Here is an 18,031-nt window from a genome sequence, read left to right as displayed (position 1 = left end):
GATCAGATTCATAAAGAACAGCATTGGAAGGTTCCTCTTGTTCCTTCCTATTTTACAAACACTGCTGTCATTCTTCTGGAGGCTCCGACGGAGAGCACAGCGGCTCCCACAGCAGAAGAGCATGGCAATACGCGTTTAAAGAAAAACGGCATTCCTGCAATGAGCTTTGCCAAGAATTACTATTTCCTTTGAAATCTGGGCCACTCTTCCATGCTCCTTTAGCCCCAGAGAGAAGGAAACACGCCAAATGCAGTAAGGTCGCTCTTTAGCCCCACTGCTTTTGGGCCAGGATTCCTTCATCACTTGTTAGTCCTGCCCATTGGTGGCTGCCCATGCCAGTGGACTGTGGCATCACATCTGTGCCGTGGAGTATGGGACTGGTCTCCCATTCTCTCTGTGGGCCATGGCATTGTGCCTCTCCAGCTGTATGTGACGGCCCCTGTCAGAGAGGAGGGGCTGGGACACAAGGAGGAGGGGGAGAGATAAATCAGCAGCTTGCATTCAGAGCTGAAAGAACATGGCCTGGTGGAAAAGATGCCAAAAATGCCTCTTCCCACCTCATTTGTGATGCTCAGCCTGAGCCTCTCTCTACAAAATTACAGTAACGTGAGCCAGTTGCTGCTTTTTCAAACTCAATATTCCAACAGCAAGCAGGAGTGTATTGATCTAAGCTTAATAAAATTATATTTATGTAATTTTAACTTATTTTTAATTCAGCATTCAGAATACTGCCAGACCTAATTCTTGCCCGTTTCCATCTTCCAGACAAAGCCAGGACCCATCAAGGCAGCTGGTTCCCAGTCGGAGCGCTCTGTGGCCGTGTACTGCTACAACTGTTCCCGCAAAGGACACTTCGGATACGTAAGTCTTGGCACTCTGCCGTGGGGTGGAACTCCATCCCTGCCACGCTGTGTGCGTGTGGCTGGAGGAAAGAGCTGTAAGAGCCAAGCTGGCATGTGACACAAGAGGAGTGTGACCACCACCAGTGCTGCCGTGGTCGGTGGAGGCCGATGTATAAAGGGATCTCACCCATCTAATTTAAAGATAGGAAGGAAAGTAAAAGTTGCTATCTCTCCTTGGCAGGTTCATTGGTTTGAGACTGCCTGGGAGAGAGAATATTCATTGGAAAACAGTTACTGAATACAGCTTTTTTTCCTTTCTTTTTTTTCCATTTGTGCCTCACTGCCATGTTCAACATCACATCAGGTTTTTCACCACAATCAGCCCAACTATTTGAGTGCTGTTTCAGGAATTTTCCATTTCTGCCTGCTTGTGATGATCCTTATTTGTAGTTTCCTAGTTTAGTTCAACATCTGAACTGAGTTTGGCATCGTCCTTCTGTAAGGTGCAGCCTGGTAAAGGAGACATCATGAGCCTTAAGTGGCTTCAGTAAAAACAGGAGATGTGCTTTGGTGCTATTTATCGCCTTTTTTGGTGCCTATCATTATAAGTTCAGCTCTGTACCTGCAAATACCAACAGAAAACAAATAATGGGTTTTTCCTGTCATGGAATAAATGCAGGAGCCACAAATATTCTAGTAAATGAATGTTAATCATGCACTGGATGGGTTTAGCTTATTTTTTCCTGTGGCTTAGAAACAGCAAATTGCCAGCAAATTCCTCCCTTCCCTTCTGCCTGCTCTTGTGTGTCAGCCCCTTCAACTATCCAGTAGGTTTTGTTAAAAGCTCAGGCCTTTAGATTAGTTTACTTTTATTAAACTGTCCGAAAAATGGCACTGGAGGAAGACAGTCGTATGTGGATACAAGTAAAGCTGCTGTGAAAATAATGAGTAATTATTAGGGATGCTGTAGATTGATTATTTAGGTCATTATTAAGGCTCCTGTAAAAATAATTAGAAATTATGTGTGAGGAGCTGATAGTAAATACTTAGATAGAAAATGGTAGAAACTACAAAATCAGAAAGGGAGGAAAGCAAGTGGTGGGCATTTTATGGCTCTCAAAGTTAAGGTAAGAAAGTGTTTGTAATAGTGTGCAAGGAGCAGAAACAGCCTGAGCAATGACAGAATGAAAGGGGATAAGCCGATAGTGACACAAGAGGGAAGAGATACCAGATCTTCCCATGTGCCTGCCATTCCCAAAAACAGGCAAAAAACTTCAGAAAAACTGATTCTTCACTAAATTTCAGCCAAGCAAATGCCAAAAAGAAAATGCAAAATATATCCAAAATGCATCTCTGATCTGCTGTGCCTCTGGGAGAGAGGAGCAGGCAAGGAGAGGGATTGCTGGGGTGGCACTGAGTGGTAGCAGTAGCACATACAGGAAAGCTGCTGGTCCCATGGTGCAGACATCAGGTGAGTGAAAGCTCCTGACAGCTCCTGGAGATTGGTAAGGCCAAGACATCAGTAGAATGGCTTCAAACTGAAAGAGAGTAGAAAGAGAGTAGCTAATCTAGAATTAGCTTAGCTGTCAGGAAGAAATTCCTCCCTGTGAGGGAGGTTAGGCCCTGGCACAGGTTACTCAGAGAAGCTGTGGCTGCCCCTAGATCCCTGGCAGTGTCCGAGGCCAGGCTGGACAGTACTTGGAGCAACCTGGGATAGTGGAAGGTGTCCCTGCCATGGCAGGGGTGGCATTGGATGATCTTTAACGTCCCTTCCAAGCCAAGCCATTGTGGCATTCTGTGTTTCTATGATTTCAGCGGTATCCAAGAAGAGAAAGATGATGAAGCAAAGCATAGCAGATAACAAGCAATTTACAAGGAAGGTAAAGGAGAATAAAGCACCTCTCAATACCACATGGTACCCAGAAAAAAGGCAGAATCACAGAAAGTGTTCCTGTTAGCCTAGCTCTCAAGACATGGATAAAACTGTGCGTACAGCAGTGAAAAAACACACATTCCTGTTCCAAGTGTTTGGGAAATAGGCTGGCATGCACATGATGCCAGTCAGCCTCTTCCTCACCTCAGCTGTCTGTTCAGGGCTCTGCTCCTCTTCTTTTTCCTCTTCCCTGCACTCTACGTGTGCAGCAGCAGCTGCTGCAGGATTTGCCTTTGGTTTGTCGCTGTGAGGGAATGGCACACAGTGACACCATCCATCCTGGCTATTGGCAGGCTCTAGCTCCCATTGCTGCTCCCCTCTTTTCCTAGCCCACCCACCCCTTTGGCCTGCCACACCTCTGCAGGGACCCTCACCCAAAACAGGCCAGGTGCCAGGGCTGCCCTGCCATGGCACTGTTTGTCTCTGGGGTGCTGAGAATGTGCAGAGCAAGTGTTGGGGTCCTGCCTGGCAGCAGGACAGCCCTGTCCCTGTGTCCAATAGCTCCATCAGCAACTTGCCTGGTGTTTACCTGTCATCACCTGGTCTTCATGATCTGTTCTGTGGGTGCTACAGATGTGTGGCAACTGCAGGAAGATGGGGGATTCCTTCTGGGTGCTCAAACAGTGTTCCAGTGTGTGAGGAGGGATTATGAGCTGGTAATGAAAATGTCAGTGCTGACCACATCCCCCCACAGGTACAGACCAGGACCTGGAGAACCTGGCCCATTTCACTTCCAGGAAATCACCACTCAGCCACCTCTAGTGACCTGAAATGTGTTTTGCAGGAGTGCTCAGAGAAGCGGATGCAGGGAAACATGTTCCCCAGCTCTCCCTTCGTCTACTACTACGATGATGAATGCGATATCAAGAGGAGAGCAAACAGGTTAAAAAGGAAGGTGGCAGGTACAGTGTGTTTTGGGAGATCCCTCCCACCTTTCAGTTCTGTGTTTGTGCTTTTTAGAAACATTGTGGAATTATTTTCATGTGTTGGGAAAAGCTGCATGGATTTGAACAGGTAGCCTGGTGGTAGTAAGAGATTTGTGATTTTACTCACCCATGTCTATCATGGAAATTGACTGTGTCAAAGTAATTCAGTGGGCATTGTCAGATGTTTTAATTCTGAAAAATCTGCTGACATTAAAAATGCCTTGAAATAGCAGGAAGTGGATTAAATCATGATTTGTTAAGATTCTAGTGTGATGACAGGAAAAACCCACAGTGAAAAAATCTGCCAGAGATTAATTTTTGTCTAACTTCATATGTACCTAAGGAGAGCTGTGATGGCTCAGGTGCCAGGTTTTAAGGTTTTTAGGTATTGAAATAATGCCCTCTGCTTCCAGACCTGCAGGAAGCTGGCCTTCTGCCGGAACAGTCTGAAACACCGTTGCAGGAAGAACAGCCTGAGGTGCACAGCCACAAGAAAAAGAGCAAACTTTGGAAAGAACAACGTGGGAAGAACAGCAAGAACAGTGAACAGCAAAAGAAGATGAAGGTGTCCCGGGCAAAGAAACCCCAAGAGGAGAAGCACAGGAGGGGTGTTGAAATCCTCTGCGAACCGAAGGAGGACTTCCCTCGGGGGTACAAGCAGCAGGTGTGCAAGGGCAGCAGGGTCCGCCACAAGTCCCTTTTCCAGGCATTCTCAGGCAGCAAAGCCATGTGTGTGCAGCAGCCTCTGGAAGGTGCCAAAAGGAAGAAGAAATGGAAAAAGCAGAAAAATGCTAGTCCTGACAGCAGGGACAATCTATTCCTTATAAAACAGCGGAAGAAGAAGTCCAAACAGAAGTCCTGGTGACGGGAAGGTAGGCAGGTACTGGCACTTGCTGGCTCTGGCTCTGCCTTCTCTTTATTCCTGTCGCTCTCTTAGCACATGAATTTGAGTCTGTCCCTGACCCAGCATGCTGGGCACCATCACCCACCCCATCCATCTCCACAGCCGCAGGGGACCACTCCATCTCTGTGAGCTGTCCCCAAGGCAAGCAGGACCCAGTGCTCCTGCCTGGGCTGGTCCTGGAATAGGCTGTATGTTTATTTTCTTTGCTTAGGTGTGTGGGGGGCAAGCTGGGTTTGGCAGGGGTTGTTTCTTCGCCTGTGAGGTGGGACTGTGCTGTTGGAGCACAGTGCCTTTGGGGCCAATGCCAGGGAGACTTGGGTCAGGAGGGGTTGGGGTGGAAAGCGGGAACACGGGTATAAAGCACATCCCCTCAGCCACTGGTCCTCTCCAGAGCACAGAAGGGCATTTGGCAGTTCCCTCCCCGCTGGAAGGGGCAGCCACGTCTCTGCTTTATGCTCTGGGAAGAAGCAGTCGCCCACCTCGCTCTCCAGTGCGGCACCATCGACCCACTGCCCTCGGGGCTCAGCTTTCAGGGCTCCATCCTCCTGGTCCTTACCAGCTGTCAGCAGAGCAGGACTGAGCAGTTGGGCATGGAACAGAGTTTACATCTCACACTAAATCTGTCCTTGTTCCTTTTGATGTGGAAGCTGTTTCTGGAGAAAAAAGAGCAGAGTATGAAGAACATACTTGGTTCCAGTCACACTGTGCTAAAATTTAATTTTTTTTAATACAGTTATTTTTGTACACTGGAATTCAGCATGTTGTTTTAAGGTTTGTAAGAATAAAATGCTTTATCAAAGGACTAACACAAATAAAACTTCACATGAAAAATATGAAAAAAATGGGTTTGTTCCTCATTTCCTTGCATTCCAAACATAATTGAAAACAGCGTCATGTTCTCTTTCCTGAGCTGCAAGTACATCACCTCTGGCAAGAGTAAAGGAAAAAAAGTAAGGTATTTATACTTTACTGTTTTGAAAAGGAAATTATCTATACCCTGCTGCTCTCTACTGTACCACTTCTTAGAGAGCAGGTGATGGTAACAGGACAGGGTCACTGAGGTGCAAGTCCTCTCCTCATGCAGCAGTCCTGTGTTAAAATTAGAGACTATTTGTACCCTGCAAGGGTATCTGGAAAGGGAAATGGGCACCCAAGAAAAAATGGAGGACTCTCATTTTGCCACTGTTATCCCATGCCAGTAGTCCCTAAATTCATTGGGTTTCTGTTTGGCAAACTCAACAGTGAGAACACAGGTGTTCTGGTGACCATGTCATCCTGTTTCAAAGGTATTTGAGGTAGAGATACTCTTGCATAGCATTTGGGAACCTAATGCCCAGCTTTGCTTCAGTATGTCCAACAAAAAATAAGTTTTGCTTAACTTCATTTCTTGCTTTATTGAAAAATTCCTGATGATACTGAAAAGAAAATCAGTTCTAGACCTACTGAAAAATGTTAATTCCTTCTGTGAAAAGACTTGCTTTTAACATGGAGACCGCTCTTTTCCTAGATGCTGTGTTGTACATCCCTTTTTGGTTTTGAATTCCATGTTTCATTTGAGCAAAAGCCACCACTGGCCTTTAGCCAAACCAGCACAAACCTGGCAGACAGGGAGGAGGGTGGTTTTCAGTGATTGTTTTGGTCATCTGGCCAGCTAAGTTGTCTGGAGGTGAGTGCATTTCCTGCACCTAAGAGAGGTGCCTTTACATCATCCATGTGCAGTGCCAGAGGGTGGAGCAAGTCAGAGTTCTTCCTAACTCTTCCCCTGAGGACCAGGTCCAGGGCCAGCATGGCAAGTCAGAAAGCCAGGAAACCCAACCTCTTTCTCTGATGTTCAGTGGCTTCAGACAAGACTATTTCACCCTGGACACTGCAGAGGAGTTGTTCAAACCCTGTTGTGCGCAGGTGGGCAGACCCTGCCTGGCCTTGGGAAGGTCATGGCAGGGAGTTTAGGCAAAGTGGCTTACACAGGTGCTTGGGTAAGACCCACAGAAGCCTGGCTGCCGATTGTGGCTCCTGCCTTTTACTGGCAGCAGCTGCTGACAGCACCAGACAATGTGTTTGTGGTGGACCTGCCTCTGGATGTCACTCCGAATCCTGCAGGTACCCAGCCCTGCGGAGCCTTTGCTCTGCTAGATGTCTGCTGCTTGTGATTACAGGACAGCGAGTAAAAGATGGAGGAAGCATGTTTTTCAGGACCATGGGAAGGGAAAACATTGAGGCAGTGACCCTTGGAAGCAGACAGGAGCTGGGTGAGGGAATATCCTCCAGCCACAGGCCAGGACCTGGCAGGCGGGTGGCAGCATTGCCACTGTGGGAAAAGAAACAAGATCCTGCAGGAGCACATCCAACCTGGGGCATGAACCACGGGCATGTTTGGGTCCTGGCAGGTAACAACATCAGCTCCAGCACTGACCAGTGCCAGGCTTTGCAGAAATCTGCACCCACCAGGGCTTTCAGGGGAGAACTGGCAAGTCTGGATAATGCCACCAGTGAGGAAGGAGGGACATAGACAAGGCTGGCTTGTTGCTGGAAAGCACCTGGGTAAATCAGGTGCAACAGAAACTGGTGCCTGCGGCTCTGTCTGGCACCACTTGGAACAAAGCGGGTTGTGTCTGGCACCAGCTGTCACCAGTAACCAGTGCCACCCAGCACTCCCTGTAAGGCTTCTGTCAGGCAGCTGATGGATCTTAGGGAGTTCAGCATGAGAATAAAGCAGCAGGAGATTGTTTACGTTCAGTGAGGAGAGGACAAGGAAAATGGCAAAAAGGGGTGGATTTTCCAGCACCATCAATATCAGCACGTCAGGTGCTGTGAAAGGGCAGTGCTGTGTTAGAATCCTGCACCAGGCCTGGCAACTGGGGGACTGAGCTGCTTCCATCGAGCTCTGCTTTATCCTATTAAACCACAATGTACTTCAGCCTGTCACTCCTCCCGCCTGCTTTCCCCCCTCCTTTAAAGAACTGTCAGTCCTTACTCCAGAGATGCCTGGGACTGAAAAACATGCTCATCCCAGGAGAGGATGGTGTCTCGAGGTCACAGTTGATGTGCACTGGTGAGGCAGCATGAGGAAACCTACATTGCGTGAATAAATAAAGGACCGCAGCTCAGACCCAGCACTGCAGAGGAGACAAGATGGATGGATCAGCAGGTCAGAGTCTTGTTGGGTAATGGGGGCAGGTGTCCCAGGAGTGAAGAGGGGAGAAGGGAGTATTGGGTCCATCATTTGTTGCAGCCACTACACAGAGAGGTTGAGGAAGGAAGGAGTGCTGTGATTTGAGGTGTCTGTGTCCATGGCACACCTGTGGGAGGGAACTGGATGTGTCTTTGTGACATTGCACAGGTCTCTCTCCTCCTTGAAGTGTTCCTTTCCCTGAAGTCCGTCTCAAAATATCAATCTCTCCAACTGTTGTACAATCTGCAGGGACCATCACTTAACTATGTGTGTACAGGGCCATGCCATACCCAACACCAGCAGTCCACAGTGACCACACAGACCCATGTGCCTCAGGGTGGCCCCAGTCTCACTGGCAGACCTTGTTTCACCCCACATGTCACTGAGCAGCTACTCAAGGGCACCAAGCAAACCTGAGGTTCAGTTCACCCGAGTAGGTGGACACTGACAAATGAGCACCCAGCAAGGATGGGCACTCCCATGCTGCACCTTCTAGATGGGACTGTGGGTGACAGTGGCAGACCAGGGTCAGTGACAACCAACCGTGGCACCACGTGGCACAGCAGCCAGTAATTGCACTTTTTTTGCATTGCAAAATGATTATTAGCACCTCAGTTCATTATTAGAGCAAATTTAATTTTTCAATGTAAAGGAGCCAGTTCTATTTATAAAGGAAACAGTGTTGATACAGCTGGAAAAAATTAATTCATGACAAATGTAAGGAAAATTAATAGTCTTTAACCAGGGCAATATTTGACTGTGTCTAATTGTGCTTTGCAGGGTTTGAAAAGTCCTGGCAGAAATTCTTGCAGAAGCATCTTGCACTTCTGATGAAACTGCATTTAAACATTGGGGGTTTTTTTAATTAACCTTGTGCCAGTCTGGTCAAATCATAGAAAAACTGTTGTGGAAACCTGGTGTATTTGTGCACTGGCAGGGCCATTGTGTGCATTTGGGAAGGTCTTGTCTAATCCAAATCCATTCAGGCAGAAAACAAGGAAGAGGGAGCAGAGACAACGCCATGGGCAGAGCGGCCGCCGGGAGCCGCCAGGCAGGAGATGCTCACGCTGACCACGGCCCATGGGGCCTGCAGGCAGGAGTGGCCACACCCAGAAGAGGAAGGTTTAGCAGGCACCAAGGGATTTGGGATGGGGGAAATTTCACAGAGACACATTCTCCTTTATTGACTGGCAAGAACACACAGTTGCAGGTAACGTTTGGAATGATGGGCTGATTGCACGTGGCCAGAGCAGGTCCAGCAGAAGAGGAACAAGCCCAGCCGAGGCTTCAGTGCCTGGTCAGGTTCGGGTCAGAGCTCCAGGGGGCTGTGCCTGCTGGGCTCTCCAGAGGGTTCCACATCCCAGTTGTGCCCCAACCCCGCTACGGCACCAGCCGTCTCCTTTATGTGGGCAGACTGCAGCTCTTCCAGTGGACAGCAGCGGGAGAGATGCATCCTTCATGTGATGAAATCCGAGGTGCAAACAGCCCCAGGTGGGGCAGAGCCTTGTGAGCACTCTCACGTCTGAGCAGAGGTCTCCTAAGCAGCTGGTTCCAGCACCTACACTCTGCTGTCGCGGTGGCTGCTTTGGGAAGGCAAACCAGAAGGTCCCGGTTTATGAAAGCACTGGGGGTAGGACGGCCCCCGCTGTTCTTCTTGAGGGGTGCAGGTGTTGCAAAGGGGACATCTGACCCTGCAATGTCCTCCCCCTTCAGCCCTGCGGACAGTCCCAGCCTCTCGCCCTCCCACCGCACTCGGCTCTCCTCAGGACAGCTTGGAAACGCACCATCCCCTCAACTCAGCTGCCAACTTGAAGCCAATTTGCATTGGATAATTATTTTCAATTAAGTGATAACAATCGTGTTCTGAACAGAAATAATCTTGTCCAAAGGCCAAACAGTTTAGCCCGTCTCGGAGATGAGGCTGCCGCTTTGTTCGCGCCCATCGGCGCCAGCGCCGTTATCGGCCCCGCGGTGCCGGGGCTTCGGCTGGCCGCCAGGGACGGCTGCGTGCGGCCGCTCCTGCTGGGACCCCGCTGGCTGCACCCCCGGGCCCCCGCAGCCTTCTGCCTCCCCGCCAGCGGACGCGTCTCTGCACATGCTCCCCTGAGGAGCCAGGAGGTTTTGCCACGCCTGTGGCGTTATCCCGGTGTCTGGATGGAAACGAGCCGCTTTCACACGCAGACCTCACCCCAACACCTCTCTCCTCCTCCGGCAGTCCCACACAGAGTGGGCACGCACTCTGCACAGCAAGGGGCAGCCACCACAGCTGGAATTGGCCTTGGCTCCTGCCAGCCACCCCAAGAGGAGACTCGAGGGTACTGCCCAGCAGGCTGACACCTCTGCTCAGCATCCTCCCTGGCAAGGAACCCGGTCTCCGGAGGAGCTGCCCCGGTGTCCGCAGACATCCCTCGGCTCTGGCTGTTCTGTGACAGTGTCCGTCAGTGCTGGCTGTTCTGTGCGGGCCAGTGTTCCTTGCTCTCCAAAGTAGTACCAGCCTCATGTACAGCCAGGGCTGGTGACAGTCCCTGCAGAGTTGTGCCTGTCAGCTGTCAATCTCTAACTCTGCTGTCACTGGAAAGAACAAGTGGGGCTGCTACTGCCAAAGCACAGCATCAGCCAGACCCTTTCCTGCCCTAGAGGGAGAAAAGGACCACCTCAACCAAGGCACCTGCCAATCTGACGGGAACCACATTGGCTTGGCACTGGAATTGGGAGGCTCTGGCCAGCTCCAACACAAGAAGGAGGAACAATGGTGGAGGCAGCTGCCGTCCTTAGAGGCTCCAGCCCAGCTGCACCAGGATCTGTGCAGGGCCTGGAGCAGAACCCAGGACTCTACCATGGCCCATCCCGGGTGGCTGCCCCATGGCCTCGCACCCCTCATCCCTCCACAGCCGGTGCAAGGCAGAGCTGGTGCTGGTGGCTGCGGCTCAGAGCCTGCTGGGGGCCAGCGCAGGCCGGCAGTGGGGGTGGCTGGACTCATGCGGATCTCTGTACTGCACTTTCCTGGAAGGAAGTTGGGGTGGGGGATTGTAGGGCCTTTTCAATCTGCCAAAGCCCAGTCAGTTGGGAAGATTGGACTCTGGAGCTCCAGCAAGTGAAAAATAGCAAATCCAATATCTTTTTAGTGGTGTTTTTATATTCAAATTAGACATAATCTCCATGAATAAAATTACTGTTCCCAAAGGGATCATGCCCAATTTAAATGTATAAAATGTCATTAAAAGGGCGCTGGCTTGCTATTAAAATTTAACTCCAGCAAACCCCCAATGTCATTTGTATTATAGTTTTACAATTAAGCCAGAGATGTTGGAAATAATAGTTTTGATGTACAATCTGGTACCATACAGTAGGAGCACATTGTTCCTCAGAAGCTGCAGCCGGACCTATCGCTGGCAACACGGCCACCAGCCGTGGCTCCTGGGGACAGGGCGCAGCCGTGGCGCTGCTGAGTGGCAGCCGGCTGGGAACAGGTCCGTGCCCTCCTTCCCACTCACAGAGCCACCTGAGAGAGACAGCTGCAGAGGAGATGTGGGCCTGCTGGAAGGACCCACACATCAGTCTGTAACCTCCTCTGTTTTGGGACCATGCCAGGCAAGGGATGTGGATCCCTTTCCCCTTTCCCGGCTCTGCTCTGGGTTTTCTCCAGCTCGGCCACACCAGTGCTGTGTGCCGTGGCCTGCTTCTGTGGGGAGCTCAGCACTGTTCACAAGGGCATGTCATCCCCACAGGGACCATCCTGAGGGCTGGTGGAGCTCCAGAAGTAGCTGGGAGCAGCAGCAGGACGAAGGAATGCAGCAGAAAAATGTCTCCTTGGGGCCATGATTCCCTGTGCCAGGTAGTTACTTCATCTTTAACCCAGCACCAGTGTAGCTGGTGGGAGCTGCTGGCTGTTTTCCACACGGCAGGGGAGGGAGATGAGGGAGATCAGGGAGATCAGATTTACTGGGTGTTCTGATCACAGCTTGTGAGCTTTCAGACATGCTGGATGTCCCTCAGTCATCAAGAGACCTGACAAAGTCTGTCCCCACTCTCCCTGAGGGCTGGAGACTCTGCTGATCCCTCACTGTCATGTGCCACAGTCCCAGGGCAGAACCGGGTGATCCTAGGAGGTGACAGCCACCAGAGGAATGGCTTGGCCTGTCTGCTCCAAACCCTCATGGTTCTGCCCCAAACACTGGTGGTCCTGCTCCCCTCCTCTAGACATGCTTCAGCTTTTACGGTTGAGACGATGCGAGCAAAATTTCCTAAAAAGTTTGAGAACACAGAGCCCCAGTGAAGGCTGGCAGGAGCTGACTCTTTGGCCACAGAGTCTGGAGCCTGCACTGACTATGGACACCTGAAACTGGGCCTCTTCGGCTGGGATCTGCAGGGGAAAAAGAAATCTGAGTGACCTCCCTGGACTTTGCCCAGCTGGTACTGGCAGTCACCCTGCATGCACATGGTCCCCCTGGAGAAGAGCTGCTGCCTGGTCCCATGACCCCCACACCTGGCACCAAGCACCCCCTGGAGCCAAAACAAAAACCTACTCCCTGGGAAGGGGTGGCTCAGGAAGAATCTATAATAATGTACCAAATAATTACTGCGCATTAAAGGGTATAATGCATATTCAAACATGCATTTAGCTTTCAGAGCAAGCAGGTGGGTGAATACGCATGTTATAAAATACACTTATTTAACTAATGTGCAATTAATGGGGCAAAACAGTCAAAACTATTTATTACTTCTGGGAACAGAACACCTTTCCAAGCATTTTAATTACTGCAGCATTATTTTGAAAACAAAGATCCCATTCAGTCTTTCACATTCTCTCTCTTTTTCCCTAAAGAACAGAAAAGCTGTGTTAAAACCTATCACTCCTGTGTGTAGAAGGGAAATGCTGAGCAAAAAAGCATGCAGAACTCTGGGAAGGTTGTGATGGAACAAACTACTGCAGCAGGGGAGAAGTAAATAACCCTAGAAAATAGATCTTACATATGCAATATCTATTGTATTATATTATATATATATATTATACAGAATTTGCAAAAACCAATCCAGCTTCTAGACCCACTCTGGCAAGCTGGAGGTGCACCCTGAGGGATGTGCAGTGGAGAGCAGCACCATGGGGAGCAGTGCCACAAGGACTCTGCCCAGCACTGGCACAGGGACACAGTGAGTGTGGCACTGACAAAACTTGCCCTCCTGGCCAGGCTGTTGGCCACCCCCCGGCAGTAAGAGGTCCCAGGCACATGCCTTTGGTGGCTTCTGTGGTGGCACCACAGCATCATCCCCTGCCAGCCTCTTCTCCTGTCGCCCATGTGTCCTTGTCCCAGGTCCTTCCTGGAGCTGCAGGAGCACACCCATCAGCCTGCAGAATGGGGAGCACTCATCCAGGACGTGCAGGCCAGCCACCCCACGGCTGCAGATGGGCAGTCTTCCCCGTGTCCCCATGTCTGTGAGGGTGAAGGAGTTCCCCAGCACCACAGTGTTCTTCCATTACTTGTTACATGGAGAGGCTGCTGGAGCAAACAAGGAAAAAGCTTCTCCTCTGCATGACTGAGCTGCACAGGCCAAACCAAAGGGTGTGCCCTGGGCAATTCTTACCTGGATTTCCATGTTGAAGCACAATTAGCCATGTAATAAACTTCATGTTGTCACTCCTGGACCCTTTCTGGACACAACCCCACAGCCATGAGCACCCTGGGGACCCATATCCCACTGGAGACAGTGGGGAGCATCCCATGCCGTGCTGTTCTGCCCCTCACTGCTCTTCCCCTTCTGCAGAGGGACACAAGGCCCAACCAGCTCGCTGACACCCGCAGCAGGGCCAGCAGCATCTGAAGCCCAGGTAGGGCAGCCACAGGGCACAGCCTGTATTTCCCCAGGGTTCTCCTTGTGTGCAGAGCTGCTCCAAACTGCCTCTGCCTGCACCCAGAGACCCAAATCCACCCGGGCACCCCAGAGGTCCCTGCTCGCACTGCGCCGCCCCGAGCACCTTCTGCACATCCCACCCACAAAGAGAGCTTGGCTTCCACCAACAGGGAAAAGCAGCCACTTAATTAAATACATTTCTTTTCATTTTCAAGGAGCTTTCTAAATTTATGCTAATAGCTGAGTGCTTCTGAGTCATAGGCTGACAACACACTGGGTCATATTTTGCATTAAAATACATGAATCCAAAATGGAAATATTGGCAGATTTGGCATCCAGCAGTCTGATGGGGAAATGCCCTACCCGGGTACTTCCAACAGTATATTGCATCTAGAGCAGGTCAGAGTGTGGGCCTGGCTGCTCACACAGCACATGACCACATGGAGAAGGTCCCTTTTAATTTTTAAAAGAAAAGCAGTTTAATCATTGTGAGGAACTATACCTTCAGGGTATCATTTCAAAAATACAGGCAGAGATTAGGAGGGATTTGTGAGATTGTGTTTATTCCCAATTTAAGTGCTTTCCATAAATTAATTATAAAAGCAAGCCCAAACCAGTCAGAAGTACACTGGGAAATTCTCAGAGTGCTAGTCATTTTCATGCACTAATATTCATGCCATCTGCCTGCCTTTTTTCTGCATTTTGTCTAAATACTCTGTGGTTATCCTCGTCCTGCTTTCCTCTGGTGCGCCTTGTCCCTCTCCCCCTTGCCCTGCCGCAGGTACTGCCCCAAGCACACTGCTAGGCTTTCACTGAGAGCATTAAAAAGAGGAAGTTGTGTTTTGGCAATTGGGTTTATTCCCATTTATAGGATTCACCAGTTGTCCCGGACAAGCTCTCATCCCACAGGCTGCATGGGGCAATAAGTTTGATATATGGCCACTGTGAATTCACTCCAGGCAGAGCTTTGAGCCTTCTTTTAAAGGCCTCTTTTAGGAGAGCATTAAAATATCACTCCTTAAAATAGCATCATTTCAGTTGCTCCCAGATACAAAATCCCAGCTATCCCTTATGGAGCATTAAAGAAACCAGTGTGGTTGAAATCCCTAATGGGAACAATATGTTTTTCCTGCCTACAGGAAACCTCTGCAACTGCTTTAAATGTAACCTTGTGGCAACAGTCTGACAGCCCAAGCACTCTCCTGCCCTGTAGTGAAGGTGGGATTTCACCTGGCTGGTGGAATGCTGAGCATGTCAGGGCCTGAGGTGGCAGCAAGACACACGGGGACGTGGGCACAGAGGGGCACGGGCGGAGCAGGGACACAGGGTCCAGCAGGGGCAGGGGAGCACAGGCACACTGGGGATGTGGGCACAGTAAGGGCGACAGGGGACACAGGTGCAGCAAGGACACAGGGATGTGGGCACAGCAAGGCAAGTGGGAGCAGCACCAAGAAGGATGCTCCAAGGAGGACAGGGTGGGAAAAGCCTCTGTGGTTTCGGGCCCCAGCCGGGTGGGCAGCGTCACTCACGTACTGCTCTGGTCCCTCTGCCCGAGGAACTGGTGGGGGTGGCAGGATTACACCAGCCCTGCCAATGCAGGCCCTGTGGCACAGCAGTGGGGCCAGCCGGGCACTGGGGGCTCTCCCAGCCTCATGGGGAAGAACGATAGTCCGCCAGCGATTCATCTCACGCCAGGACAGTGGGTGATGGTGAGGCAGTGATAAGGCTGATGAGTGAGGTCCCACACTGCTGGGGATGCACTGTGGTGCTGCCAGGCTGGCTGGTTCCAGCTCAGAGTGGCCCCTTCCTGCCAAAGATTGCTGGTTTTGTCAGGAATAAACCCAGGCAGCGGCCATACACCCTTCCCCAGCCAGCACTCCTGGCATCCCTCTCACAGTGCCAGGAACCCCATCTGGGAGCAGGTAGGGAGGAGGGACACAGACACCCCTGCTTGGGTGGTGAAGAGGAGAAAGGTGCTGGAGGGAGCAGCAGCACATCCCGCCCCTGCCCTGTGGCATGAGAGGATGGCTGAAGGGCGCTGGGGGGGAACACCAGCATGGACCCACTCGCTGGGGTGAGGGGCACATGGAGCCACTGGCATGGCCCTGCTGGTCCCCAGCTCCCCCTCCCCAGCACCACTGCTCGCACACAGCTTTGTCCCTGGGAACCCACAGCACATTCTGGAATGGGAGTGCAGTCCTGCCCCCGAGCAGATTACCGATTAACCGGGTGGATCCCAGCAAACAGGCTCTGGGAAGGGGACGACAGACTGTGGGCATGAGTCCGGCCGGATTTGGTCCCATCACCAGTCCTGAGGGCTTCTCCCATCCAGTCTGCATAGATCCCCAGGAAATCAGCCTCCATCACTGCACACCCTAGAGAGCCACAGCTCCTCCTCAAAACCCAGGGTGGGTGGGACAGGGTGCGATTGCATGGGTTAAAGTGGGATGGAATGGGATGGGATGGGATGGGATGGGATGGGATGGGATGGGATGGGATGGGATGGATGGGATGGGATGGCTGGGCAGAGACCAAACCATTCTCTGGCTTTTTGCAAGGGGCTGTCACACCTCCACACTCCCATATCCTCTGGAGAGCTGCCATCTCTGCCTGGGGTGGCTGGTGTTGCCCTTCATAGAGGGAAAGCTGGTGGTTTTTTCTGTCCCACCCTGACATCAGTCAAACTCCAGCTGTACCAGAGAGGGTGGCATTTCCAACTCTGCCGGTGTCCTTCCCACTTGGCAGCAAGAGGGGGAAAGGGAGTGTAGGGGTGTGGCAGCCACACCTGGGTGGTGGAGAGGTGTGGGAGGGTAATGGGTGTCCCATTACCCATTCCTCTCCCTCCCTTCCAGCTCTCTTTGAAAGAATTTCAGTTTCTCGGAGCTGGAACGGTCAGGTCTGCCTGGAACAAATCACAAGGTGCAAATGGAATTAGGCATTTACATATGTGTGTGGGTTTTATCCAGAAAACACCAAAAAGGGAAACAAGGGGTGGTTGTCCAGAGCCAGGGGGACCCTGTGGCTCTGCTGCCAAGGGCCCCTGAGAGATGCAGTGCAGGAGCACAGAACCATGACCTCACCTTCAGAGGGACTGAAGGGCTGGGGGCTGAAGCCACGGTGAAGGAGATGGTTTACAGGTGCTTTTAAGTGATAAAATCATGCTGTGGCCAGAACTGCACACTTTGTTTTGTAAATAAACCCTCTCTGGGGGTCTCCATCTCCCTTGTGCCACTGGGGGCACTGGCCCACAGCTTGGAGGTTGCTGAAGTGTCTGAGGGAGTGACTCCACCACATCCACTGGGACTGGGAAGCAGGAATTGGAAAACCCCAGCAGGATGAGCCTGGAGGTGTCACACTGGAGAGCAGGTACTCCCGACACTAATCCCTACCTGATCAGGGAGGGAGATAAGGTGTCGGCTCGGATGATACCCAGCTCAGCAGCATAAAATAAACTTTCAAGCAATTATTAAAAAATAAAACCAATTCTGCTGGCATAATCTGACAGCCTGCTGATGGTACATCATGATAAAGGGAAATCCCATCCAGAGCAGCAGAACAAATCCCACATGGAGCAATATTCTGGTATATATACTTCCAACTCCATGTTCCCTCTGCCCACAAATGTGTTGTCTTTACCTGTCTGTCTCTGTGCTCATTCCAAGAGGCAACATGGGTGTGTTAACTATGGAGTTCCCTTGGGTTCCCTGCCCTGTACCTGCAGTCACAGAACGTGTACGAATCAGGTCTCCAGACAATTTAAATCTGGGTTAATTAATGAGCAGATTCTGTTCAGCATAGTGAGAGGCAGCAGTTGACCCATCTGTAGCCTCTGGGACACCCCAAAGCTGCCACCAGAGGCTGTGTGGGGGAATTCATGCCAAAACAGCACCTGACGTGTGTACACACTCATATATGCAGGTGTGTACTTACGCACACAGGTGTGTGTGTGTGTGTAAGAGTGCGTGCACGGGTGTGTGTGCATGCATGCGGACAGCACAGCACTGAATCCATTAGGCTGGAAAAGAACTCTGACATCACTGATCCTCACCCTGTCCTCAGCCCGGAGCACCGAGTGCCACCTCCAGCCCTTCCTTGGACACCTCCAGGGATGGGCACTCCAAACCTCCCTGGGCAGCCCCTGCCAAGGCCTGAGCACCCTTTCCATGGGGAAATTCCTGCTGCTGTCCACCCTGAGCCTCCCCTGGCCCAGCCTGAGGCCGTTCCCTCTCCTCCTGTCCCTGTTCCCTGCGAGCAGAGCCCGACCCCCCCGGCTGCCCCCTCCTGTCAGGGACTTGTGCAGAGACACAAGGTCCCCCCGAGCCTCATTTTCCGGTGCAGGGACGACCACAGCTCCGTGCGCGACCCCGCGGGGCCGGGGCGGGGCGGGGCTCCGCGGTGCGGTGG

At 51.4% G+C, this 18,031-nt stretch overlaps 1 protein-coding gene across 5 annotated transcripts in view; it reads left to right on the top strand.

Moving 5' to 3' along the window:
- ZCCHC7 (zinc finger CCHC-type containing 7) overlaps positions 1 to 5,441 on the top strand; it is an 86,839-nt gene extending 81,398 nt beyond the window's left edge. For all 5 annotated transcript variants that reach the window (XM_039567377.1, XM_039567374.1, XM_039567375.1 and 2 more), the window contains 3 exons: positions 766 to 861; positions 3,560 to 3,677; positions 4,115 to 5,441. In XM_039567377.1, coding sequence (XP_039423311.1) covers positions 766 to 861; positions 3,560 to 3,677; positions 4,115 to 4,566 — 666 coding nt within the window. In that variant the 3' untranslated portion in view covers positions 4,567 to 5,441. The remainder of the gene's footprint in view (positions 1 to 765; positions 862 to 3,559; positions 3,678 to 4,114) is intronic.
- The last annotated feature ends 12,590 nt before the right edge of the window (positions 5,442 to 18,031 follow it).

Source organism: Corvus cornix, chromosome Z (genome assembly GCF_000738735.6).
Source record: "Corvus cornix cornix isolate S_Up_H32 chromosome Z, ASM73873v5, whole genome shotgun sequence".
NCBI lineage: Eukaryota > Metazoa > Chordata > Aves > Passeriformes > Corvidae > Corvus > Corvus cornix.
The sequence above is the reverse complement of the archived record's forward strand: the minus strand, read 5'-3'. Positions and strand labels throughout refer to the sequence as shown.